This window comes from Microtus oregoni, unplaced genomic scaffold, assembly GCF_018167655.1.
Source record: "Microtus oregoni isolate MIOR12 unplaced genomic scaffold, Mior012 000005F_ref0000423, whole genome shotgun sequence".
In the NCBI taxonomy this organism is placed as follows: domain Eukaryota; kingdom Metazoa; phylum Chordata; class Mammalia; order Rodentia; family Cricetidae; genus Microtus; species Microtus oregoni.
In genome coordinates this window covers 34,183,955-34,211,125 of record NW_024543064.1, presented here as the reverse complement: position 1 = coordinate 34,211,125, position 27,171 = coordinate 34,183,955, and the positions used below count along the sequence as shown (strand labels likewise).

The 27,171-nt window shown below is 50.2% G+C and overlaps 1 protein-coding gene across 6 annotated transcripts; it reads left to right on the top strand.

Annotated features, from left to right (window-relative positions):
• Positions 1 to 5,748: 5,748 nt before the first annotated feature.
• On the top strand, positions 5,749 to 26,676 carry Ptch2 (patched 2). 6 transcript variants are annotated; one of them, XM_041651593.1, is made up of 23 exons: positions 5,749 to 6,072; positions 6,481 to 6,673; positions 15,233 to 15,422; positions 15,528 to 15,597; positions 15,708 to 15,799; positions 16,332 to 16,527; positions 17,685 to 17,806; positions 17,940 to 18,087; positions 18,173 to 18,304; positions 18,396 to 18,551; positions 18,642 to 18,734; positions 19,049 to 19,174; positions 19,260 to 19,378; positions 19,484 to 19,842; positions 19,939 to 20,075; positions 20,164 to 20,251; positions 21,566 to 21,708; positions 21,785 to 21,965; positions 22,089 to 22,369; positions 22,457 to 22,594; positions 25,379 to 25,521; positions 25,601 to 25,700; positions 25,939 to 26,676. In XM_041651593.1, the coding sequence occupies exons 1-23, from the start codon at positions 6,007 to 6,009 to the stop codon at positions 26,128 to 26,130; spliced, it is 3,465 nt and encodes a 1,154-aa protein (XP_041507527.1). In that variant the 5' UTR covers positions 5,749 to 6,006; the 3' UTR covers positions 26,131 to 26,676. The 6 variants fall into 6 exon arrangements, 5 of the variants coding, with proteins under 5 accessions (XP_041507527.1, XP_041507526.1, XP_041507529.1 ...); XM_041651592.1 differs by having other exon boundaries at positions 19,484 to 19,832; positions 19,939 to 20,251; XR_005974340.1 differs by lacking the exons at positions 22,457 to 22,594; positions 25,379 to 25,521; positions 25,601 to 25,700; positions 25,939 to 26,676 and having other exon boundaries at positions 19,484 to 19,832; positions 21,785 to 21,859; positions 22,089 to 22,117.
• The last annotated feature ends 495 nt before the right edge of the window (positions 26,677 to 27,171 follow it).

Sequence of the window (27,171 nt, the reverse complement as noted above, 5' to 3'; positions counted from 1 at the left end):
GCTCTTTCAGAAGCATCCATAGAAAAACCTGCAATCCCCCTATGCAAGACCAACCTTAGCCAGGCGGTGGTGGCACACGCCTTTAATACCAGCACTCGGGAGGCAGAGGTGATGTGGGAGTGATTTCTTATTAATAAAGAAACTGCCTAGACCCATTTGATAGGCCAACCCTTAGGTAGGCGGAGTAAACAGAACGGAATGCTGGGAGAAAGAAGCTGAGTCAGGGAGTCGCCATGATTCTCCCACTCCAGACAGCCGCAGGTTAAGATCATTCCTGGTAAGCCAGCTCGTGGGCTACACAGATTAATAGAAATGGGTTAGATCAATATGTAAAAGCTAGCCAATAAGAAACTGAAACTAATGGGTCAGGCAGTGTTTAAAAGAATACAGTTTCCGTGTAATTATTTCGGGTAAAGCTAGCTGGGTGGCCCGCCGCTCCGTACTTCAACAGAATGGCGCCCAACGTGGGGCTAAATCCACTTAAAAACCTGAGAAGGCTTAAAAATAAGGGAGAGAGACTTTAACACAGATTTTTGCTGTTTGTTGGTGGCGTGCTGTAGAGAGATTTCCTGATTCGGCAACAGCAGCAGAAAAAAAAGCTGCGTCATTTTAAAGTGCGGCTTCTTGGGACTGTGCCGCCAATGCAAACTCTGGCTTTAAAGCATTTCAATGGATTTTATGGGACTGGATGTTTGTGTTCCCGCTCGGGATCGGAAGGAGAGTGCTCTCAGCGCTCCCCACCTGCACCTGGGCAGATGGCAGAATCAGGCTTAGGCAGGCGGAAGAGCATGGTGGAAGAGACGTGTTTTCAGACTGCGCAGTGCTCTGCGTGTCAGATTTGGTTGTAACTTGGATAAAAAGAGTTTCTGTGCTGCATGCTCAGTCTCAAAATTAAACTACTGAGTGCAGCTCCAATGAGGACTTGCTGTGTGCCTGGAACTGTGCACAGCTCAGGGGCACCAAATGGATCTGAGGCAGGAGCTGCTGCTCCTTGCTAAACTGTGCTGGTTGGCAGGAACTACCGTAATTACCATAATAACAGCACAGTTAAGGTTTAGACTGGGCAGGACACAGGTGGTACCTATTACCTGTACATGGTGCAACTTAAGTTTTTAAGAAGTGCTTAACATTTTAAGAAATGCTCCTGGATAGTAAAAATATTACAGATTCACAATAAAACAGATTCAGACATAACAGACCTCAGTGGATCACAGAGTTGGATGAATGTACATAGGCTTGAGAGAGAGAAGAATAAGAATATAGAGAATAAAGCAAATGTCTTAAAAAAAAGGGTAAAGTCTTTAAAGAGACAGAATACAGATAGTTAAGAGATTAAATAAAGAAAAATAAGCCACGTAAAAATGGAAAATTCACAGAGAGTCTGGATTATGTACATTGTGTTTTCTTTAAAATTTTTGACTATGAAGGAGCTAAGTACAGAGAGACATTTCATTACATGGGCTGCCAAGCTAAACCAGAATGGATATAAGGGTATTACGATTTCAAAATTTGGATCTAAGGATATGATGCTTTGGAGAGGGTCTTCTTTTGTTTTCACAGAGGACCAGACCCTGTGGATTGCATCTATCCCGATATGGTATGATAGACCACGACCTCCCGAAAAGTTCCTGTGAACACCCTCAAAAAATTACTTCACTCAACTGGCAACTGAGATAAACCTGGCACACAGGTTACACCCTAAATGATCTGATTAACAGCGCCCCCATTCAGCAGGAAGCAGTTTGGAGAGAAAAAACTGCGCCCATGTTCCCAAAATATTGTTTGTAAATGTTCTTTTACATTTAAAGGGGGAAATGATATAGGTATGAGTAATTTGCATTGGTGTGGATTTTACAGTCAATTTTGTTATATGTATATGTATTTCTGATCTTGATTAAGGTATTGTGATTGTGTAGTTCATTTAAAAATGTAATGTATAATTAAGAACTATAGGTTAATGGTTAATCATCAATAATAGTCAAGCTTGTAGTCATGTTAGTTAGATTTTCTAAATATATAGAGATACATTTCAGTTAGAGAGACATTCTTCATATCTTTCAAAGACTGCAGGATATGGCATTTAATGTTTTAATAACTTAGGACTTTTCATGACAATGAGACATATCTGCTCCTGGTGGCACCAATCTACTTCGAGAGGAAGATGGGCATCGAAGAGGATCCTTATGGAGTTTGATAGCCATTTGGGCAAGAAACTGCTCTTGCCTGGACTGTTGCATAAAATGGACACAGAGAACCCGCAGAGAGAGGACTGCTGAACTTGCCTAAAGGTGAGATGGTCTTTTGGGGTTCATGACTCATGAAAGAGTCTGCGAGACATTCTGCAGGACACAGCAGATAGTGACTGAACTGTCTTTGAAATTTCCTGCTTCATGGAAATGTCTGCTGGATACTATGGGCCTGAAGGCTGAAGATGGATGCCCCAACCATACAAAAAAACTTTGGGTGACTATCCAGGCAGCAAGATGTCTCTGTCATTTCTAGAGTTTTCTTATTTCTTGTTTACTTAGGTAGTATTATATCCTTCTGGAGTCTTTGATGGAGTTGAAGAATGAATAGATAGTTATAGTTTTCCTTAGTTATGATAAAAGATAAAATAGATATAAATATTGTAACTGTAATTCTTGCTTGATAACTGTTTTGCTATATGTAATTTTACTATGTTAAAGTTAAAGCCTTTCTTTTTTGTTTAAACAGAAAAAGGGGAAATGATGTGGGAGTGATTTCTTATTAATAAAGAAACTGCCTAGACCCATTTGATAGGCCAACCCTTAGGTAGGCGGAGTAAACAGAACGGAATGCTGGGAGAAAGAAGCTGAGTCAGGGAGTCGCCATGATTCTCCCACTCCAGACAGCCGCAGGTTAAGATCATTCCTGGTAAGCCAGCTCGTGGGCTACACAGATTAATAGAAATGGGTTAGATCAATATGTAAAAGCTAGCCAATAAGAAACTGAAACTAATGGGTCAGGCAGTGTTTAAAAGAATACAGTTTCCGTGTAATTATTTCGGGTAAAGCTAGCTGGGTGGCGGGACACAGCCCGCCGCTCCGTACTTCAACACAGAGGCAGGTGGATCTCTGTGAGTTCAAGACCAGCCTGGTCTACAAGAGCTAGTTCCAGGACAGGCTCCAACGCTACAGAGAAACTCTGTCTTGAAAAAAAAAAAAAGGAAAAAGAAAAAAGTAAGAAAACAAAGAAATGTCAGATCTGTCCTGGCATTATAATGCCACCTGTGCTTATTCCAGGCAGTTCCTGTCTTCATAGCCCCAAGATCAATGTCCTATCAAGCCCACTTCAGAGCTGTTTCTATTTCCAGAGTCTTGCTAGGGGTACACTTCTTCAGTAGAGGCTTCTTTTTAAGGCAGGGGGAAAGTACTGTGATTACAGGCTTCCTGTCTTCTTCTTTTTTTTTTTTTCCTGATTTTTTGAAACGGAGTTTCTGTGTAGCTTTGGAGCCTGTCCTGGAACTTGCTTCATAGACCAGGCTGGGCTTGAACTCAGGGATTCACCTGCCTCTGCCTCCTGAGTGCTGGGATTAAAGATGTGTGCCACCACTACCTGGCTGCCTTTTAAAAATATTTCTCTTTATTTATGTGTATGTGCCTGTGTGTCTGTATGTTTATTGTGTGTATGAAGTTGCCCTCAGAGGCCAGAAGGTTATCCTGGCACCCAAGTTACGGACAGTTGTGAACTGTGGGTGCTGGGAGGTGATCTTAACTGCTGAGCTCTCTCTCTCTAGCTTCCTTTCATGTCCAGGTGCCACTCAGCCACAGGGCATCAGTGCTGTAGACAGATGCACTGATGCCTCCTTAGGATCCCACCCCTCAGCCCAGCTGTTGGTCCCTAAGACTAAATCCTGGAGCTGATGTTAATTCACCCAAGTTCTCAAAAAGTTTGGCAGTATGTAGCAAGACCAAAAACATATTCATGCTTTTTGACCCAAACAACGTCATTTCTGGGAATCTGTCCTAAGGACACTCTGAATGATGGGTAGTAACATGAAATATTTATGATATAATGATTAAAAAGTCTGAAAGAATTGAGCAAGAGGCTCGCCAGATGTGTTAGCAGTATCAGAATAATGGATTTATTGCAGTCTTTCTTTCTCCCAAACTTTATTTTGTTTGTTTTCTGAGACAGAGTTTCTCTAGGTAGCCCTGGCTGTCCCAGAACGCTCTGTGTAGACCATGTTGAGGTGGATCACCTGTCTCTGCCTCCTGAGTGCTGGGATTAAAGGCGTGTGCCACCATGCCAGCTTCTTTCCCAAAGTTTCTGTATTAGATATTGATTTTTACCCTTCTATGCCGTATCAGAGTTAATCAGTCAGGAACAAACAGAAATAGCACAATCAGATGGGAAAGTTTAACAGACAAGCTGTTCTCATTGCCTGTCATTACTAAACCTGGTTTCTTTCTTTCTTTCTTTCTTTCTCGAGACAGGGTTTCTCTGTGTAGCTTTTTGGAGCCTGTCCTTGAACTCGCCCTGTACACCAGGCTAGGCTCAAACTCACAGAGATCCACCTGTCTCTGCCTCCCGAGTGCTGGGATTAAAGGAGCTGCCACCACCACGGGCTACACCTGGTTTCTTCAGCTCTTAGGAACATACTCAATACCCCTGAGCACCGCTTACTTTCTAGCTGTGAAAACAGACTTTCAGTTGCTATACATAAGTTATGTCACCACACATAGGACAGTCTGCGCAGTACAGGTCTGTATAATCCCTGAATTTGGGAGGTGGAGGCAATAGGATCAGGAGTTCAAGGCCAACCTGTGCTACCTGAGACCCTGTCTCAAAAAACATCTTCAAACTTTTAAAAAATACAGTACAGGGGCTGGAGAGATACAGTACAGAGGTTAAGAGCACTGGCTGCTCTTCCAGAGGTCCTGAGTTCAATTCCCAGCAACCACATGGTGGCTCACAACCATCTGTACTGAGATCTGGCGCCCTCCTCTGGCATGCGGGCATACATCGAGGCAGAATGTTGTATACATAATAAATAAATAAATCTTTAAAAAAGAAATACAGTACACAAAAACTGAATGTTGATAAGAACCACAAAGAAAAAAGCAATTATCCATCAGAGCAAAAGGGAGTGAAGGAAATCTTCCCAAAGTCTGGACTGATTGATTCTAGTTCAGGTTTGACAAAGGGGCCCCAATATGTACAAAGGCAAGACTCTGTGAACAACATGGCGAGTTTAGGAAATTACTGAGGGACTGGAAGGCAACTGAGTGGGTGTGAGGCACTTAGGGGAGAAGAAGCTTTAGCTATAGCTTGGATGGTGCTGGGTCCTGGGCTTTGGATCAATCATGAGATAAGCATTTTAGAGCGATGACTCTGGCCTACACGGAGAGAGTGGAAAGGAGCTCCTTGGGGTTGCGCTGGGTCAGGAAGAAAGGGTGGCCCTAAGGGGACCAGCAGACTCCCTTTCTCAACATCCTGACTTAACTTGGCCAGCGACTAGCGCCTCCAGGATCGCCCTCCCTTCTCCTCCCCCTGGGCCCCGCGGGCGGGGAGGCGAACTGGGGAGGCGAGGCAAGGGGTGGCCCTGCCTGGGTGGTCTCCTGCCCCGCCCCCTGCGGCGCCGTTACCTAGCAACGGATCCGGCAGCCGGGTTGTGGGTAATTTGCGGCCCCCTCAGCCAATGGGAGGGCGTCACCCCGGCCCGCTCCTTTTTCTGAGGCTCCTGCTGCTTCCCGAGAGATCCGCAGTCGCCACCTTGAGCTGTGGAGCTGTGAGGTGCTTCTCAACCAGCCGGTTCCACTCACACGCGGAGCCCACTTTGGAGCACGGTCCACAGATCCAGCGCCCCGCACCGCAGCTCCGGGCTGTTCCTGTGCGTCTACACCCGCGTCTCCCCCAAGATCGCACGCTCGCGGCCCCTAGGAATCCCCAGGCGAAGCCGGACGGCACAAGGGGCCGAACTAGCCTATGGACGCGCTCAGATAACGCAGGTTGGGGGCGCTCGCGCCCCCCATCCTCACCAGCATGGTTAGGTCGCTGTCTCTTGGAGAGCTGCCTCCAAGCTACAGACCTCCAGCTCGGCCTCCTCAGGTGAGTAGAAGAGAAGCTAGAAGAAGCAGGGTTGTCTGTCACTTGACCGTCTGCGGAGTGTGTGATGGCGTCTGGTCAAGTGTTACTGGATCTGTGAAGACGAGTGAGCACTAGCTCACTGTCCTATCATCCGGACAGTGAAAACAGTACGTCTGTGGGTTTGCCTCTGCGCCCAACTGACAGCTAGTGTGTGTTCATGACTCACAACGCTAAAAATAAAATGGGCATTCTCAGGTGTGCTTGTGGAGAAGGCAGAGCGGAAGAGAGTTAAGTCTTCAATTTGAAGTCTCTATCTGTAGCTGCTTCCTGCCCTGCATCCAGAAGTCAGAAAGTAGGACTTGACAGAGAGACAAGGGAAGGGTTCTGTATTAAGCTGACACCTGGCTGACCCTTCTCTTTCCATCCCAGATCCTAGCTGGGAGCCTGCAGGCTCCTCTCTGGCTTCGTGCTCACTTCCAAGGCCTCCTCTTCTCCCTGGGGTGCAGGATCCAGAGACACTGTGGTAAAGTGCTCTTCCTGGGACTGGTGGCCTTTGGGGCTCTGGCACTGGGTCTCCGAGTGGCCGTAATTGAGACAGACCTGGAACAGCTCTGGGTAGAAGGTGAGTTGCCGACACTGGCCATAGCTGCTTTGCTTGGTGGAAGCCCAAGACGTAGGTCAGGATGAGGAACTGGTCACTGAGTCCCAGCAGACCTGGTCAAGGATCTGGAGGGGAGTCTCCCAAGTCTGGTTATCTGGGTATGTTGGAGAATGCCTGCCTCTCCCCCAGTCTTTCTCAGGGCTGTGAATGGAGCCCAGGGCATTGTGCATGCAGGCAAGACTCCACCATCAAGCTGTACCCTCAGCCTCCCCCTCTACCTCTCTCACCCAGAAATGGACACCTCTAGATGGTAGCCTCCTATGACTAAGCCTCTAGAATATTTAGCTTTTTTTTTTTTTTTTTTTTTTTTTTAAATATTTATTTATTTATTATGTATACAATATTCTGTTTGTGTGTATGTCTGCAGGCCAGAAGAGGGCACCAGATCTCATTACAGATGGTTGTGAGCCACCATGTGGTTGCTGGGAATTGAACTCAGGACCTTTGGAAGAGCAGGCAATGCTCTTAACCGCTGAGCCATCTCTCCAGCCCTTAGCTTTTTTTTTTAATATTTATTTATTTATTAGGTATACAGTATTCTTTCTGCGTGTATGCCTGCAGGCCAGAAGAGGGCACCAGATCTCATTACAGATGGTTGTGAGCCACCATGTGGTTGCTGGGAATTGAACTCAGGACCTTTGGAAGAGCAAGCAGTGCTCTTAACCTCTGAGCCATCTCTCAGCCCCTAGAATATTTAGCTTTGATCATATGTATGTGTATTTAACCTTTATAGCTAGGTTGTTTTGTTTCTTTTCATTGAGACAGGGTTTCTCTGTATGGCCCTGGCTGTCCTGGAACATATTCTATAGACCAGGCTGACCTCGAACTCAGAGATCTTCCTCCCTCTGCCTCCTGAGTGCTGCCATTAAAGGTGTGTGCCACCGCCACCCAGTGAGCCCCCCTCCTTTTTTTTTTAATTGTACATCAAAGTTTAACAAACGGAACAAGACTCGTTTCTTGGTAGCCAAGGAAAGTAAAATGTGTGCTGGGATAAGTTCCACACAAAACAAAGCAGAGGGTAGTCATGTTGTATAAGAGAAGGCAGGGAGGGACCGGGAAACTGGAAGCTAGACTGTGGTTCTAGCTACTCAAGGGGTTGAGGCAAGAGAATCGCTTCAGTCTTGGAATTCAACAATAGCCTGTCTCAGAGAGACAGAGAGAAAAGGACAGCCAGAAGGGAGATCGCTGGGGATGTAGCTGACGGCAGACGACGGCTTGTCTAGCATGCCCAAGACCCTAGCTAGGTTTGATCCCTGACACTGGGAAGGGGGCGAAGCCAGAGAAAAAAAGAAAAGTTAGGTGTGGAAGGATAGGAACCCTTGATCATACCATCTGACTGGACTTCTGGGTAGAAATGTCACACACCTAGGGCCCTGCAGCCCTGGAGTGGAGAAGTAGCCTAGACTGCACTTTGAGACAATAGTCAGGGTCAAATGGGATCAAATCCCCACTTCCTAATGGGAGCATTAAGCAATTGATAATTTCAGCACGGCTCTATTCTTCCCTGACGCCTGATTTCATCTGGCAGCTGCTGTCTGAAGAAGTCCCAGGCTTCTCTGTCCTTCCTGGGGAATTTGCATTTGCAGCCATCCCCAGACCTCCCCAGCCCTGGCCCACACCCAGGGCAGGTCCCAGGTCGCTGTCTCGCCCCCTTGAGTTATTTCAAATGCTGGCAAGTCCTAGGATACGGAGCAGATGTTCCTGGCGCCTTCCTGCATCTTGGGCTCCCACACCCCAGTTTCTACCCTCCCCCAGCCCTCGGCAGACTCCTAAGCGCTCACCCTCTTAAGACAGCCCTAGGGTCCACAGCAGATGTTTCTCCCTGCCTGCCCCAGCATCAGGATCCACATGTGCATACACGCATGTGTGCGTGCGCTCACACAAACCACGGCTGCTTGGGTGGTCCCAAACGACTTTTGAATATCCTGCCACAATAAAGTGAGTCTCCCCCCCACACACACACCCCGTGCCCTTCCCTTCCTCTTTCTGCATTCCCCAGATCTTCCCCAATTAAACACTGCTTCAACATCCACATTCTCTCATCCCCCTCCTGCCCTCCTTCAAAGGAGGGACTCTGCCCGTTTCTGCTGTTGGGAGGAAGGAATCGTAAGCGGGGTAGTTGATTCCTAGACCCTTTGGGATATGGCCTCCCCGTGTCATCCTTGGGATCCTCTTGCTGTAGACTCCTTTGTGTTGAGATTAGTAGGATCACTGTCTAAAAGCAGTGACCATGACGTGATCACTTCTCTGTAGCTCTGTAGTTAAGTCTCCCCATTTAACACCCTTCCCGATGAGGAGCTGATCAAATTGAGGGCCTTAGAGGTTTTTTTGTTTCTAGTTTTGCTAGGATAGGAAGTAGAAGGAGCAGGACCTCAGTCAGCAGAGTTTCAAACAGAGGTCAAGGCCCTCCTCGGCTGTAAAATGTGACCTGTTTTCCTTTGCTTTTCCTAAATTTTTTTTGGGGGGGGCTTGGAGGATGGCTCGGTGAGGAATGCACTTACTTCCTGTACACGCGTGAGAACCTGAGTGTGATCCCCAGCATCCACGGAAAAGCCAGATGTGGCAGTGCAGCCCAGACACTGGGGGAGTGGGACAAGGGACAAGCGGATTCTGGGACTGCCAGCTAGTCTCACTGAAACCACGAGCTCCAGGCTCAGGCACAAACTGTGTCAGGAAATGAGGTGGAGCCTGGCAGTGGTGGCGCATGCCTTTAATCCCAGCACTTGGGAGGCAGAGGCAGGTGGATCTCTGTGAGTTCGAGACCAGCCTGGTCTACAAGAGCTAGTTGCAGGAAAGGCTCCAAAACCACAGAGAAACCGTGTCTCGAAAAAGCAAAAAAAAAAAAAAAAAAAGAAAAGAAAAGAAAATGAGGTGGAAGGGCTGGGAAGATGTCTGGGTAGTTAGGAGTGTTAGCTGCGCAATCTCAAGGACCAGAGCTCAGATCCCAGCACCCATGTAGCAGAGTGTCTCTCTCTCTCTCTCTTTCTCTCTCTCTCTCTCTCTCTGTCTCACACACACACACACACACGCGCGCGCGCGCACGTGCGCGTGCATAATCCCCAGCGTCTGGGATACCCAAGAAAACACAAAGCCTGGCTTCAAGGAGACAGAGCACCCCCCCCCTTGCCTTCTTTGTTTGGACATAGACGTGCACACCTGCATGCGTGCACACACAGATAGATAGTTCTGTAAATGACAATGATGACAGGTAGCCTGACTCGAAGATAAGGAGCGGTCAGCCCTTTGATGTGAGGGCAGGACACGATCACCCACCTGTCGGTGGCATCAGCGGCAGCTCAAAGCTAAATCCCTAGGAGCCGGTCCCAGTTCTCATTTATTGGTTCCTCTTTTTAATGTCTCTTGCAATTAACCCATCCTTCCTACCCTGTGATGATGCCACAGTTAAGACCTTTTCAATCTTCTGCATAACACTAGTAATTATATCGTTATGAGTCCTTGTAGCCACATGAAAGAGAGGGAAGGGGGTCCATAGCTCAGGAAGGAAGAAGGCTGAGGTTTTGTTCTTGTAACAGGAGATTTGGCAGTAGAGAATTCTGGGTGATTAGTCTGGCAGACGAAGGACAGCAGCCAGGACCCAGGTTCTTTCTTTCTTTTCTGTCTTCAGCATATGAGACTTGTCCTCAGGCTTATCCCAAGACGCTGTTGCTCCTGGACATGGTGGCACTGGGGAGATGAGGTCAAGACCAGTCTGGGCCAAATGGTGAGGATGATAATGGAGGAAGAGGAGGAAAAGACAAGGAAGCTGAAGTCATATCTGGACATGGTGGCTTATGCCTTTAGAAGCAGAGGCAGGAGTGTGTTGAGAGCTCTAGGCCAGCCAGGGATACAAAGGCAGACCCTGTCTCCTGTAGGCCAGACTGACCACGAACTTCTTCATGCTGAGGGATAACCTTGATGCTCCTGCCTTGTGCCTTCCTAAGTGCTGAGATTAAAGACGTGCACCGCCACACTCCATCCTGTGTCTCTTTAAAGTGATGAAGGCTGAGCCTGTTTGCACGGGCCGATCATCTCAGTTACTTGGTAGGCTGAGATAGTTGGAGGACTTCCTGGGCTAGAGTGAATTCAAGACCAGTCTTGGCAGGTTATTGAAATGGTGTCTCAAAGTATTAGGACTGGGTAGGTAGCTCGGCGGGCAAAGTGCTTGCTTGCCACACAGGCACGTGACCCAACACCTGTGTGAAGGCCATGGACACACATCTGTAACTCCAGCACTGGGGTGGGCAGAGCAGACACAAGTGGACCCTAGACCCTGTGCCACAGCAGAAATGGTGAGACCCAGGTTCAGTGAGAGAACCTGTCTCAAAAAACAGAGTGACAGAGGGGAACACAACATTTTAACCTCTAGCGTTCACACGCGCATGCACATGCACACACACAGGCACACATACGCGCTCATAATTAAAAGTACTTTTTTTAAAAAGGACTGAGGCTATAGTGGTAACTTGCTTACCTAGCATGTATAGCCTGTGTTCAATACTAGTGCATAAGTTGATAGGTGGGAAGGTAGGTAAATGGAGGATGGATAGATAGATAGATAGATAGATAGACAGACAGACAGATAGATAAAATAAACTGGAAAAAAAAGTTGAAAAACCTCCTAACCAATTTCCTGTGTTCAACTTGGCGAGAGTATGTTACTGATGAATCCTTCAGTTAGCAAAATGCAATGCGCTTTTGTGATTGGCACTTTGGAAAATGTGTTTTTGCCCTGTGGCGCTAGGGAGGAATCAGTGGCCTTTCTGAGAATGGCTAGTGAAATCAGTCGGCTAGCAAAGAGGCTAAGGAAATAAATCAACCTCGCCTTCATGCAAATCTGCCTTCCCATCGCCCCCTGGAGTACACAGAACTCCGGCCAAGTCAGCCCCTGTGCCTGCTTGGGGCCTCCCTGTCCTTCTTCCTCTCAGAGTCTGCAGAGGCCGGGCTCTTCTGTGAGCCCCCGCACCCCCACTCCCACTCTCTGTCCGATTCAGTCTCTTCTCCTTTGGCCTCGTTATGGTTCTTCCCTGGCTCGCTCTCTCGTGTATTTATGTGCATGGTGTTTGCCTGCGTGCATGCCTGTGCACCATGTGTTTGCCAAGTGCCTGCAGAGTCCAGAAACTATCAGATCCCCTGGAGCTGGAGTGGCAGGCAGCTACATGGATGCCATGTAGGTACCGGGAATTGAACCCGGCTCCTCTGAAAGACCAGCCTGTGCTCTTAACTGCTAAGCCAACTCTCTAGCCCACTGGCTCTCTCTTAACAGTATCGAAACCCCAAACCTTTATTAGTGCACAGCCCTGGTTCCTGAACCCCTTTTCTGATTCCAATGGCCGCCTCTTACTGGCTTGTCAGATGATGAAAATATCAGGTCATTCATCCAGGCTCTGCTCAAAACCTGCTAATTCCTGTCTGATCACAAGACATGAACCCTACAATAGCTCTTACGTCCTTAAAAGCAACATTTTTAAAAATAATTTTTTTTAAAGATTTATTTATTTATTATGTACACAGTGTTTAGCCTCCATGTATGCCTGCAGGCCAGAAGAGGGCGCCAGATCTCATTATAGATGGCTGTGAACCACCATGTGCGTTGCTGGGAATTGAACTCAGGACCTCTGGAAGAGCAGTCAGTGCTCTTAACCTCTGAGCCATCTCTCCAGCCCCTAAAAAATAATTTTTTTTGATTTATTTAACTTCATTTTATGTGCATTGGTGTGAAGGTGTCAGATCTCATGGAACTGCATTTTCAGACAGTTGTGAGCTGCCATGTGGGTGCTGGGAATTGAGCCCGGGTCCTCTGGAAGAGCAGTCAGTGCTCTTAACTGCTGAGCCATCTCTCCAGCCCCTAAAAGTAAAAATTTTGGACTAGTACTTGCGAACATACTGAAACAACGTACCAGATTCCGCTCCATGGTGGACCTCTATAGTCCAGCAATGCTGTCAGTTTTAAATTTTTGTTAATTTAGTAGGTAGTAATCCATTGTTGTTGTTATTCAAACAGGATCTCATATAGTACTTCAAGCTGGCCTTAAATTCACAGCTTAATCAACTCAATCCTACCTCAGCTACTTAAGTACCAGCCGCAGCTACGTAGAAAATTTGAGGACAGCCTGGACTCCGTGAAGCCCCATTGCGAAAACAAAAGGAGTGGAGGGTCCAGAGATGAGGTGTCAGCGAGGAGGTCTCAGCGGGGAGAGTGACTTCTAGTTCCCGCAAAGCCCTGGCCCATCCCCAGAACTGCCTAGAAGCACGCATGTTTATCTCTGTGGGAGGCAGGAAGATTATTAGTTCCGCATCACCCTCAACTACATAACAAGTTCAGGGCCAGCCTGGGCTACGTGAGCCCTTCTCTCAAAAAAGAAAAAAAAGTCGTGGGTTAAGGGGATGTAGAATAGAGCTTCTGCACGGCACACACTGTTACCACAAAGGTGGGGCGTGCGCTGGTTAGCCAGGTGTACCCCTCTTCTAGAGAACCAGCTTAGCAGATGCTCTTCCACTTTTCCCGGCTGTGCACAGTCATGTCTTCTCCTGGTTTCCTCTCCTTTTCCTGTGTTGTCATTTCTCTTCTGGCAACTACCTGCCGCAACTCCAGATCGCACCTCTGGGCCGTTTCCTAGGTCTTTCCGCTGCCTTTGTTCTAATACTACCAGGGTGGCGCGCTAGCCGCCTGTTTCTTTGTTGGGTTGGTTGGTTGGTGTTTGAGACAGGGCTCACCGTGTAGCCAGGATGCTGTAAGCCGGTAGGACTCAACACCAGTCTACCAGGGTGCTGTAAGCCTATGGAACCCAACACCAGTCCTCCAGCTTCCGCTTCTGAAGCTGGAGTCAGAGTCTCCACACTCAGCCTCACACTAAGATGGGCTTGAGAGACGGGTTGGTGGGCAAGAGCGCTGGCTACTCTTACCAGAGACCCAGGTCCAATTCCTAGCACCCACATGGTGGCTCAAAATCCATAACTCCGGTTCCAGAAGATCTGACCTCTGGGGACCCCAGACATACATACATGCATGCAGACAAAACATTTGCATATATAAACTAAATAAAAATTTGTATAAATAAAATAAATAAACCTAAAAAGTCTTTTTAATATCTTAAAATAAATAAATAAAGGTGAGAATTGAGGCTCAGGGATAATAATTTGCCCAGACACAGAGCATCAGCAGCAGGGTCTGACGAGAGCCTTGTTCTAGCGCCTGAACCCATGGCCTCCTCCCGTGTACAGTGTGTTCTCTCTACCCTGCTATCTGCCGTCACCCTTGTGAGCTGACCTTTGTCTTTGTCTGACATTTTATCCCGAGGATTCTTTAGTCCTGCTGGTGTATTTTAAGTTGTGTTTCTTTGCCCCGCTTTCTTATCAAGTCTTCCCCATTTTCTCCCTCCTCCCATGCCTCCGCGCCCTCACTTACAGGGGCGTTTGTCTGTCCTGTCCACCTTCCTTCCAATGTAGCAGCTGCTAACCTAAGCATGGTGGATGGAGTCAGTACCACAGTAGAGACTGGGGACAGTGGTGGGCAGGGAAGAAGAGGAAGTGGCCTGGATAGAAAATTTGTGTGGCCCTGGGCTGGAGAGATAGCTCAGGGGTTAGAAACACTGGCTGCTCTTCCAGGGGACCTGGGTTCAGTACTTAGCAACCACGTTACGGCTCATAACCATCTATAATGAGATCTGGTGCCCTCTTCTGGCCTACAGGCATACATGCAGGCAGAACTTTGTCTATTAAATAAATAAATAAATAAATCTTTAAAGAGAAAAGAGAGCCTGTGGTCTTGAAAAAGAGATTGGCTGTTGGGAATGGTGGCACACACTTATAAGCCCAACACTTGGAAAGCAGAGGTAGGAGAATTGTCCCAAGTTTGAGAACATCCTGGCTAGTTCTAGACCAGCCAGAGCCATAGAATGGGGTAGGGGAAGGCAGGGAACAAGTGTAGGTGGGTTCTAGAGGGTGATTGTGGCTATCAAGTAAGGCCTCCAGGCAGCGTGGGTGACTCCATGGCTCGCGTAATACAGAACTTGAGGGATGCCGCAGGCGTGGCTCTCAGTGAGGCTGAGGAATGGAGTCTGGGTCTCTAACCCCCCTTGCCCCGGTATCAGGAAGCAGGACACTGAAGACTGACTCCCCGTTGCCCATGGGCTGCGGGATCTGTCGTTACCAGGCACAGCCATCACTGCCCATGCTCCTGACTAGAAGCAGCCTCTAGACCAGATTTTGAGCAAACCCTCCCCACAGGCCCCTGTGGTCCCTCCTTGGTCTGCCCAGCTAAGCAGAGTGGGACTGAGGGTGCCACTAACCGGGGTGTTCCTCTAACCCTGCAAGCCTAGCTCACACTGATATCTTCCTTCTGGTGCTGAGATTGAGCCCAGGGCCCTATACCTTCTGGGCAGGCCCTCTACCATGGACTGACACCCGTGCAAACCTTCAAGCCCTTGCACTGAGCCCCAGCCAGCGTGGGTCATGCTTGGACTCTAGACCACCATGCTCTACCTGGGCCCTTCCCCCAGCCCTTTCTCTTTGCTCCGGCAGTGGACAGCCGGGTGAGCCAGGAGCTGCATTACACCAGAGAGAAGCTGGGCGAGGAGGCTGCCTACACCTCTCAGATGCTGATTCAGACTGCACGCCACGAGGGGGGAAACGTCCTCACTGCCGAGGCGCTTGGCCTTCACCTCCAGGCGGCCCTCACAGCCAGTAAAGTTCAAGTGTCACTTTATGGGAAGTAAGTCTGGCTGAAGCCCTGGGTGGCTGGGCGCGGACGCATGCTGCAGAAGTTCTAGAACAGGGGTCCCTAGCCTACTGCTCACCTGTGCCCTGGCCTTGGCAGGTCCTGGGATTTGAACAAAATCTGCTACAAGTCAGGAGTTCCGCTCATTGAAAATGGGATGATTGAGCGGGTGAGTGCCCCCAGGGTGAGTCACTGTGGGAAGGCTCAGAGCCTCCACTGGAGGTGGGGTGTTGGGAGGATTGCAGAGGGAATCCTACTGACCCGGGGTGTCCTTGGCAGATGATCGAGAAGCTGTTCCCGTGTGTGATCCTCACCCCGCTTGACTGCTTCTGGGAGGGAGCCAAACTCCAAGGGGGCTCTGCCTACTTGCCGTGAGTGCCGCCCCAGCTGCCCCTGGAGCCTGTTTCATCTCCTGCCAGGGACTCCCCCGAAGAAAGGAGAGGAGTGGGGGCGTGAGTGAAAAGGGTGGTGAAAGCCTTGCCAAGGGCTGCCCAAGGCTCTCCACCTGCCTCTCCCTCGCCTCCGAAGGGAAGGAGGCCTGTCTGATTTAGACAGAACACACACCTCAGGCAAAGATCTCTAGAGACTTTCCTGCTCGCAGCAACTGACTGTCAACTGAGTTGTTGCTTGGAATGAAAAGAAAGCCTGTTAGACACAGGTGCGGGTCTGGCCATCTTAGTGTGGAGTAGTGAGGTTTTCTGACCTGTCCACGTATCAAGCGGTCTGTCTTAGCCCCTTTTATGTCTAAAGCTCACTGCAGCAGGCTGGTAGCTGAGGCAAGCCACACCTCGTACATTATCTCCTTGTGGAAGAGGTCCGCAGAGTGAAGGAGGGCCTATGGCAGAAGTCTGCGAGCAGGCATTGATTTCTGACCTTCATTAACCACGGGCTTGCTTTCCCCAGGGGCCGTCCTGATATTCAGTGGACCAACCTGGATCCCCAGCGGCTGCTAGAGGAGCTTGGCCCCTTCGCCTCTCTGGAGGGCTTCAGGGAGCTGCTAGAAAAAGCACAGGTGGGCCAGGCCTACGTTGGGCGACCTTGTCTGGACCCCGATGACCCCCACTGCCCACCTAGTGCCCCCAACCATCACAGCAGACAGGTGGGTTCCTGGCCAGATCTGCCAAGAAAAGAAGGTTTCCCACCCTTCTCTCTTCCCTGTGTCTCTGTGTTCTGAGAGGTGCTCTGCCAATATCTGTTTTCTGGAAACACACACAAGTGTTCTGTTCTTGCCAGGCAGTGGTGGTGCATGCTTTTTTTTATTTGTTTGTTTTTGGTTTTCGAGACAGGGTTTCACTGTAGCTTTGGAGCCTGTCCTGGAACTAGCTCTTGTAGACCAGGTTGGCCTCAGACTCACAGAGATCCGCCTGCCTCTGCCTTCCGAAAGGCACTGTCCGCAGGTAGAAGCAGGTGGATCTTTGGGTTCAAGGCCAACCTGGTCTACAGAGTGAAGACAGCCAGGACTGTTACATAGAGAAACTCTGTCTTAAAAAACCAAAACAAAACAAAACAACAAAAAAAAGTGGTCATGATGGCTCATGCCTGTAGCCCCCACACTCCAGAGGTAGAAACAGAGTAGAAGCTTAAGGTCAGGCTGGATACATAGTGAGTTTAAGGCCAACCTGGACAACAAAGGATGCAAGATAAAGCTAGCTACGACTATCATAGCTCATATCCCAAGTGCCTCTATCTTTGGTGGTGGGGCTGCTCTCAGAGCCTTCTGTGATTATGCCTCTTCCTTCTAACAACCCATTTTCCAGACCTTTGATTCCTCCTGTGTCCTTTGGAGAACACGTGCGTGCGTGCGCGTGCTTGCACACACACACACGTCCTGATTGCTGGGTGTGCAGATGTACAGATGTGTATCACCGGGCTGGGCTGGATCACACTTCCACCTCTCCTTTTCTGTATGTGATAGTAATGGTGATCGAATCCAGAGCCTTGTGCGTGCTCGTTAGGCGGGTGCTCCACCATGGCGCATTATCCCTGGCCTCTTAGAGCTCTCAGTATATTCAACTCAGGGCTGCTGAGGTGGCTCAGCAGGTAAAGGCACTCGTCACCAAGCCTGATGACCCAAGTTTGATTCCCAGGACCCACATGATGGAGAGAGAGAGAAACAATCTCAGAAGCTATCCTCCGACCTCTGCCTCCTCCACATACACACTGGCATGCTTGCATGCTCAAACATGTGCACACACATAAATAAATATAATTTTTAAAATTCTAAAGATTTATAAAGCTCTTTCTCTTCCCCTCTAGGCTCCCAGTGTGGCTCAAGAGCTGAGTGGGGGCTGTCATGGCTTCTCCCACAAGTTCATGCACTGGCAAGAGGAGCTACTGCTGGGGGGCATGGCCAGGGATCTCCAAGGACAGCTGCTGAGGTCGGGCGTCCCCTGGGACTTGGTGAGGGTACCTGGACGTCCACACCGTAATGCTAGGCAGTTCTGGAGAAAGCGCCCCAAAGACCCACAAGCTCTGACACACACACCCCACCCCCGCTGTATCCCCAACCAGGGCAGAAGCCTTGCAGAGCACCTTCCTGCTGATGAGTCCCCGTCAGCTGTACGAGCACTTCCGGGGTGACTACCAGACGCACGACATCGGCTGGAGCGAGGAGCAGGCCAGCACAGTGCTACAGACCTGGCAGCGGCGCTTCGTGCAGGTCAGTGTGGGCAGAGCCAAAGGCGAGCTCGCTGAGGCCACCCCTCCCTCCCTCCTGCCCCCTCACGGCCACCCTGTCTCCCCAGCTAGCCCAGGAAGCTCTCCCTGCCAATGCATCCCAGCAGATCCACGCCTTCTCCTCCACCAGCCTGGACGATATCCTGCACGAGTTCTCTGAAGTCAGTGCCACCCGCGTGGTGGGAGGCTACCTGCTCATGGTGGGTCCCGCATCTAGCAGCCCTGCCTCACCCCACCCAGCAAGTTCCCACCCTGGAAGTCCCTGTCTGAGATTGTGTCCTCTCCCCACAGCTGGCCTATGCCTGCGTAACAATGCTACGGTGGGACTGTGCCCAGTCCCAGGGGGCCGTAGGTCTTGCTGGGGTGTTGCTGGTGGCCCTGGCAGTGGCCTCAGGCCTTGGACTTTGTGCCCTGCTTGGCATCACTTTCAATGCCGCTACTACTCAGGTAGACCAGGACTTGGGGGCAGCCTTCAGTGGTCGTCCCAAGCTACACGGTTCCTCCAGATGCCTGATTGTCCCCCCTCTGCCCCTCCAGGTCCTGCCCTTTTTGGCTCTGGGCATCGGCGTGGATGACATATTCCTGCTGGCACATGCCTTCACAAAGGCTCCCCCCGACACCCCTCTCCCAGTAAGAACCCGTCTATCAGCCTGGGCCCAGCTGAAGTTCATCAAAGTGGTTAAGAGCCTCTTGGTTTGAGTAATCTTGTCTGATTGGCTCATTAACCTTTCTGTGCGTCCATCTGCCCGCACAGAAATGGGAGTAACAGTAGCCGTGCTGGGGTCCTGAGGGCTGGCGTAGGATCAGTGATGTAATTCAAGACCTTAGACCGGCACGTGCCCATTCATAGTTGACTGCTGTGGCATCTGAATTTCTTCCCTGCCAAGTTTCTGAGCCTCCCCTCCTCTGTGACCTGAGAGTGTGTCCCTGTTCTGTCCCGGCAGGAGCGAATGGGTGAGTGTTTGAGGCGCACGGGCACCAGTGTCGCTCTGACATCCATCAACAACATGGTTGCTTTCTTCATGGCCATCCTGGTTCCCATCCCTGCGTTGCGGGCTTTCTCCCTCCAGGTGAGGCCTCATGAATGGGCAGGTGGGATTGTGGTGGCCATGGAGCTCGGAGCACGCTTCATCGGGCCTTTATCCTGTCTCCCAGGCGGCTATAGTGGTTGGCTGCAACTTCGCAGCAGTGATGCTCGTCTTCCCGGCCATCCTCAGCCTCGACCTCTGCCGCCGCCACCGCCAACGCCTAGATGTGCTCTGCTGCTTCTCTAGGTGCTGTCCCTGGGTGCCCGCCCTTTTCCTTCCTCAACCTTATCCTAGCTGTCCTCTCCCCCACGGCTAGCGCATGACTCATCGGCTTCTCTCTGACTCTTTCAGCCCCTGTCCTGCTCAAGTCATTCAGATCCTGCCCCAGGAGCTAGGGGACAGAACAGTGCCGGTGGGCGTTGCCCACCTGACGGCCACGGTGCAAGCTTTCACCCACTGCGAAGCCAGCAGCCAGCACGTAGTCACCATTTTGCCTCCTCAAACCCACCTGATATCCCCACCTTCCGACCCACTGGGCTCTGAACTCTATAGCACTGGAGGGTCCACACGGGACCTTTTAGGCCAGGAGGAGGGGGCAAGGCCAAAGGCAGCCTGCAGGCCCCTGCTCTGTGCCCACTGGACTCTTGCCCATTTTGCCCGATATCAGTTTGCTCCATTACTGCTCCAGACACATGCCAAGGTTAGTCCAGGTGCGGCAGAACAGGGACTCGGCATGTCTGGCCCCAAGGAGGGCAGCGGGCTGGAGGGCAGCCCTAGGCCTCCTGCTTAGTTCCCGTTTTCCACAGGCCCTGGTGCTGATGTTCTTTGGGGCACTTTTGGGCCTGAGCCTCTATGGAGCCACCTTGGTACAAGATGGGCTGGCCCTGACAGATGTGGTACCTCGGGGCACCAAGGAACATGCCTTCCTGAGCGCCCAGCTCAGGTACTTCTCCTTGTATGAGGTGGCCCTGGTGACGCAGGGTGGCTTTGACTACGCCCACTCCCAACGTGCCCTCTTTGATCTGCACCAGCGCTTCAGCTCCCTCAAGGCCGTGCTGCCCCCGCCTGCCTCCCAGGCACCCCGCACCTGGCTGCACTACTACCGCAGCTGGCTGCAAGGTAAGGCCAAGAGACCCACGTGTGGTAGGGCTTCAGAGCACGGTCTAGAGCCATAGAGACCCACGTGTGGGACGGCTTCAGAGCACGGTCTAGAGCCAAGAGACCCACGTGTGGGACGGCTTCAGAGCACGGTCTAGAGCCAAGAGACCCACGTGTGGGACGGCTTCAGAGCACGGTCTAGAGCCAAGAGACCCACGTGTGGGACGGCTTCAGAGCACGGTCTAGAGCCAAGAGACCCACGTGTGGGACGGCTTCAGAGCAGGGTCTAGAGCCAAGAGACCCACATGTGGGACGGCTTCAGAGCACGGTCTAGAGCCATAGAGACTCACGTGTGGGACGGCTTCAGAGCACAGTCTAGAGCCATAGAGACTCACGTGTGGGACGGCTTCCAAGCACGGTCTAGAACCATAGAGACCCACGTGGGGGACGGCTTCAGAGCACGGTCTAGAGCCATAGAGACTCACGTGTGGGACGGCTTCCAAGCACGGTCTAGAGCCATAGAGACTCACATGTGGGACGGCTTCAGAGCACAGTCTAGAGCCATAGACTCACCTGTCGGACTGCTTCCAAGCACAGTCTAGAGCCCTAAGCCATCGTGACTGTCTAGGCAGCGACATGTCTGTCAATCTAGAACTTTGGAAGTTGCTCACAATGCACTTCCTGTTTACTTAGGTAATATTATATCCTTCTGGGGTCTTTGATAGAGTTGAAGACAAATAGTTATAATTACAGTTTTCCTTTAGTTATGATAAAAGATAAATATGAAACTTTATAGACTCTCAAAGATAAAATAGATGATGGTGTATTTTTTTTAATTTTGCCAGATACAAATAGACTAAATATTGTAACTGTAATTCTTGCTTGATACTTGTTTTGTTACATATAATTTTATATGTTAAAGTTAAAACCTTTCTTTTAAATTAGACAGAAGAGGGGAGATGATGTGGGATTCCCCTCTGTATGCTGGGAATATGTTAATGAATAAAGTTGTTTTGGCCAATGGCTTCGCAGAGCAAGGCCAGGCAGGAAATCTGAACAGAGATATAGAGAGAAAGTAGGCAGAATCAAGGAGATGCCATGTAGCTGCCAAAGGAGACAGATGCCAGATCCTTACCAGTAAACCACAGCCTCGTGCCAATACATAGATGAATAGAAATGGGTTAATTCAAGATGTAAGAGCTAGCTAGGAATATGCCTAAATGATTGGTCGAACAGTGTTGTAATTAATATTTCTGTTTGATTATTTGGGTCTGAGCAGTTGGGAAATTTAGACGAGCAGTCTCTGCCCACACTGGCCCATCCTGTGTACTGCAGGTATCCAGGCTGCATTTGACCAAGATTGGGCTTCTGGACGCATTACCCGCCACTCTTACCGCAACGGCTCTGAGGATGGCGCCCTGGCCTACAAACTGCTCATCCAAACTGGGAATGCCCAGGAGCCTCTGGATTTCAACCAGGTGAGGAGTCGGCCAAAGAGCACTGGTGGGCTCTAGACCACAGGGCCCAGGCCTTAAGCCTTCTCTGCCTTCCCAGCTGACCACAAGGAAACTGGTGGACAAGGAAGGACTAATTCCACCAGAACTCTTCTACGTGGGGCTAACTGTGTGGGTGAGCAGTGATCCCCTGGGGCTAGCAGCCTCTCAGGCCAACTTCTATCCCCCACCTCCGGAATGGCTGCATGACAAATACGATACCACTGGGGAGAACCTTCGCAGTGAGTGCTGGGGGGCTCGCCGGGAACCTGTCCTCAGCCGCATGGCCCTGACCCTGCACCCCCGCCCACCATCCCACTCATCCTGACACCCTCCCTCTGTCTCTCTGCCCCCCCCCCCCACAGTCCCAGCAGCCCAGCCCTTGGAGTTTGCCCAGTTCCCCTTCCTGTTGCATGGACTCCAGAAGACTGCAGACTTCGTAGAAGCCATCGAGGGGGCCCGGGCAGCATGCACGGAGGCAGGCCAGGCAGGAGTACATGCCTACCCCAGTGGCTCCCCCTTCCTCTTCTGGGAGCAGTATCTGGGGCTGCGACGCTGCTTCCTGTTGGCCATCTGCATCTTGCTGGTGTGCACCTTCCTTGTCTGTGCTCTGCTGCTCCTCGATCCGTGGACAGCCGGCCTCATAGTGAGTGTTTGCAGGATGGAGTGGGAGAGACCCCAGCAGCACCCACCCTGCCCTGTGCAGACCCTGAGTGAGCCCTGCCCTCCACAGGTGCTGGTCCTGGCCATGATGACTGTTGAGCTCTTTGGTATCATGGGATTCCTGGGCATCAAGCTGAGTGCCATCCCTGTGGTGATCCTTGTGGCCTCTGTGGGCATTGGTGTTGAATTCACAGTTCATGTGGTTCTGGTAAGCCTAGGCCCTGGGAGGAAAGGTCAGCTGATCAGTATTTAACAAAAAGGGTGCGATCACTTTCTGTGTGCTAGGAACTGTTTAAAATGGGCATAATGGTTGCACACCTTTATTCTATTTTTTTTAAGATTTATTTATTAATTATGTATACAGCTTTCTACTTGCATGTGTCCCTGCAGGCCAGAAGAGGGCACCAGATCTCATTACAGATGGTTGCTGGGAATTGAACTCAGAACCTCTGGAAGAACAGTCTGCTCTTAACCTCTGAGCCATCTCTCCAGCCCCCTTTATTCTATTTTTTAGAATAATTTATTTAAATTTATTTTCTGTGCATTGGTGTGAAGGTGTCAGATCTCCTAGAACTGGAGTTACAGACAGCTGTGAGCTGCCATGTGGGTGCTGGGAATTGAACCTAGGTCCTCTGGAAGAGCAGCCAGTGCTCTTAACTACTTAGCTATCTCTGCAGGCTTAATTAGTATCTTAATTAGTCTAGATGGCCAGTAAATAAGTAAGCAAATAAGGGCCTCTCTGTAGTGAGAGAGAAAGAAAGGCCTGTTTGGAATGGTGTAAAGACAGAATGGAAGGTGGGAAGACAGAAAACATTATTTTCCCTGAGGCAGTCTTATGTAATCTAGGCTGACCCACCGCGTGGCCTGGCTGGGGATGACCTTGATTTCCTGATCCTCCTGCCTTTGACTTTCGCGTTTTCAGACTTCAGATCAAACTCCTACACACCAGGCAGGTGCTCTGCCATTAGGCCATGTCCTCATGCCTAGGAACCAACAATTCCTTTAGGTAGTTTTGCTATAAAGGAGAGCAGAAATTGCACAGATAGCAATGTGGGTATGAAGGAGGATTCTACTGAAATAAATGTGTTAGAGCCAAAGAGAGTCCAGGGCTCTCCTGGGGCGTCACTCTCACAGGCCAGCTGAAGCACCAGCACAGCAGTTAGCCTCGCAAATAGCATTCCTCGCCCGTCCCCACAGCCCCATAATAGATTATGAGAACAATATACTAGCCTGCTGTGATTGTACACGTCTGTAATCCAAGCACTCAGGAGTCAAAAACAGGATTGCCATAGTTTAAAGGGCAGCCTAGTCTACATAGTGATCTGCAAGACCTTGTCTAAAACCAGCAAATAAGGGAGCTGGAGAGATGGCTCAGCGGTTAAGAGCATTGCCTGCTCTTCCACAGATCAATTCCCTGAGTTCACAACCATCTGTAATGAGACCTGGTGCCCTCTTCTGGTGTGCAGGCAAAATAGACAGCACACTGTATACATTTAAAAAAATAAAGCAATAAATGAATAGGGCATAGTGGCACACACCTATAGTCTCTTCCTTGATTGGTGGAGGCAGGAGGATGAGTTCATCCACAGCTATGAGTTTGAGGCCAGCCTGGGCTTTGTTGCAAGTCAGAAACCAGTCCAAACTACATCAGTCCCTGCCTCAAATAAATACTAAAGGATTATAGCTATACTTCAGTAGTTGAATGCACACCTGATCAGATATTCCCCAGCACTGATGGGGGAAGGGGGAGCCAGTGTGCAGAACAGCACAAAGAAAGAATTTTAAATGCTACCCTGAGGAACTAGGGAGACAGCTCCACAGTAAACAATGCTGGCTGCTCTTGCAGAGGGCCCAGATTAAGGTTCCAGCACCCACTTGGCCACTCACAAAACATCTGTACTTGCCTCAGGGGACCCAAAGCCTCTCTTATGGCCTCTTCAGGCACTGCACACATGAGGTGCACATATACACATGCAGGCAAACCGTACATATAAAACAAAGACAAAAATCTTAAAAAAAAAAAAAAGTTACTCTATTATTACCCTAAGTCAGGTGTGGGCCAGGAGTTGGCACACACGTTTTATTATTACACATATTTAATTTTGAGGGAGGCGTGTCCAAAGGACAATTGCAATAGCTAGTTCCCTCCGTCCAGTTTGTTAGCCCTGGGAATTAAATTCAAATCACCACCTTCCCAGCACTTGGGAGGCAGAGGCAGGCGGATCTCTGTGAGTTCGAGACCAGCCTGGTCTACAGAGCTAGTTCCAGGACAGGCTCCAAAGCCACAGAGAAACTCTGTCTCGAAAAACCAATAATAATAATAACAATTAATAAATTAAATAAAGGGGCTGGAGAGATGGCTCAGTGGTTAAGAGCATTGCCTGCTCTTCCAAAGGTCCTGAGTTCAATTCCCAGCAACCACATGGTGGCTCACAACCATCTGTAAAGACGTCTGGCGCCCTCAACTGGCCTTCAGGCATACAGACAGAATATTGTATACATAATAAATAAATAAATATTAAAAAAAAACATACAGCTTCAATTTAAAAAAAAAAAAAAAAAAAAAAAAATAAATTAAATAAATAAAATAAATTCAAATCACCAGGCTTGGCAGCAAGCACCCTTTTCCACTGAGCCATCTTGCTGGCCCCGTGCAGTTTTTTGTGAAAGGCTGGGTAGTAAGTGTTTCGGACTCTGCAAGTGACATAATCTCACCATCATGGCACAAAGGCCGCCATAGGCAGCAGTGCTTTGATGAATGAGCAGCCTGGCGTCATCAAAACTGACCAAACACCATTGACACCTCTCTGGGCATCACTCCGTGCGGCCAGACACATCTCTCATGTTCCCAGAGTGGACTCAGCAATGCTTTCAGACCATTCCCACAAAGTTAGTTCTCCTGGGTGCACCCCAGATAGATAAACAGCCACTGGGGACACTGGGTGAGCTGGCTGTGGTCGGCAGAGGAAGAACCCCAGGACTCTCTCCCTAGGGCTTCCTGACCGCCCAGGGGAGCCGGAACCTTCGCGCCGCTCGGGCTCTAGAGCAAACATTTGCCCCTGTGACCGATGGGGCTGTCTCCACGTTGCTGGGCCTGCTCATGCTTGCTGGTTCCAACTTTGACTTCATCATAAGGTACAAGAGGGCTCAGGAAGAGGGGACGACCCACCCTGACCTCAGGGTCTGGCCACCAACCCTCCTTCTTTCCCCCCAGGTACTTCTTCGTGGTGCTGACAGTGCTAACACTCCTGGGCCTGCTCCATGGACTCCTGCTGCTGCCTGTACTGCTCTCCATCCTGGGCCCCCCACCACAGGTGACCAAACTCTCGCACTGTGCTCACCCTCAGGGATGGGATGGCAAAGCAAGAGGCAGGGCAGGCCCATTGCCAAGGCCCTCAGCCTTCGGTGGGACGGGCCTTACCCTTGTAGGGCCCAGACCAGAGGGTTTGCGCAGCCTGGCAATCTTGATTGTGAGCTCTGACAGGAGCCCAGCCTGTCAACAGTAGTGGTGATCTCCACGAAGGGACTCACTGGGACTGGGGTCTCTTCCAGGTGGTACAGATCTACAAGGAGAGCCCACAGGTCCTAAGCCCTGCAGCTCCACGGGGAGGTGGGCTCAGGTGGGGCATGCCCGCCACCCTGCCCCAGAGTTTTGCCAGAGTGACTACCTCCATGACTGTGGCCCTCCACCCACCACCACTGCCCGGAGCCTACGTCCACCCAGCCCCTGATGAGCCCACGTAGTCCCCCGCTGCCACCCTAGCTCCTGACAGCTCTATTCTAGGGGACTGGGTCTAGCCACTGATTGAAAGGTCGTCTGAATCGCAGAGACCCTCACGGGGCCACACTGCCCTGGGAAGCAGTGAATGGGGGGTGAGATGCACGGTGGATCCCTGGAAGGCCCGGTGCCGCTCTCTGCATCTCTTCCGCTGACTCAGCCACCCCAAACTTATCTGATAACCGGAAGAGAACGGCTACTGCTTGGCTGAGAGCATCCTAGCACACAGGACTCATGGGAAACTCCTGTCTGGGTCCAGGCTGGGGTGAAAGACTGCGTTCTGGCTGCAGTGCAGCCCTGTCCTCTTCTGCCCCAAACTGTCACCTCAGCAGACCAAGCCTGAGGGTCTTCCGCACATTCTCCCAGTCCTGGCCTTCACTGCTTGGTGACTCCTAAGGAGGCCTCTGTACCTCTTCCCCCTCCTGCCATGTGAGTTATTTATATGAAGATGTTTATTTTTGTACATAGAAGCTATGGCCGCAGAAAGTCTTATTTTTAAAGAGTAAAATATATTCTATACCAACTCATTTCAGATGACCTTGGTGCTTTTTGGTTTTTAGATGACTCGTAAAAGTTAGCTATCAGAGGTGGCTTGTGTGGTGTCAGGGCCTGAAGTCCTGGTCATGTCCAGTTCTGGGAAAGACCTCAAAATCCGGTGGTGGGGGTGCACGTCCTTGATTTCAGCACTTGGGAGGCTGAAGCAGGTGGATCTCTGTAATTTTGAGGCCAGTTTGGTCCACAAAGCAAGTTCCAAGACAGCCAGGGCTGCTACACAGAGAAACCCTGTCTTGAAAAACAAAAAAGAGAAAGAAAGGGGAAGACCTTAGATGCTGAAGTTTTATCAAAGTACTTGGCAACTGGCAAGCATAAATGCTTAGTATAAGGAGCTTCGGGAGCTGCCAGTTACCATAGGGAGCCCAAGAACCACACCACGCACCGCCAATCCCGTAAATGGCACAGAAACCTCTGTACAGTTCTCTTAAGGGGGTCGACCCCAAGTTCCTGGG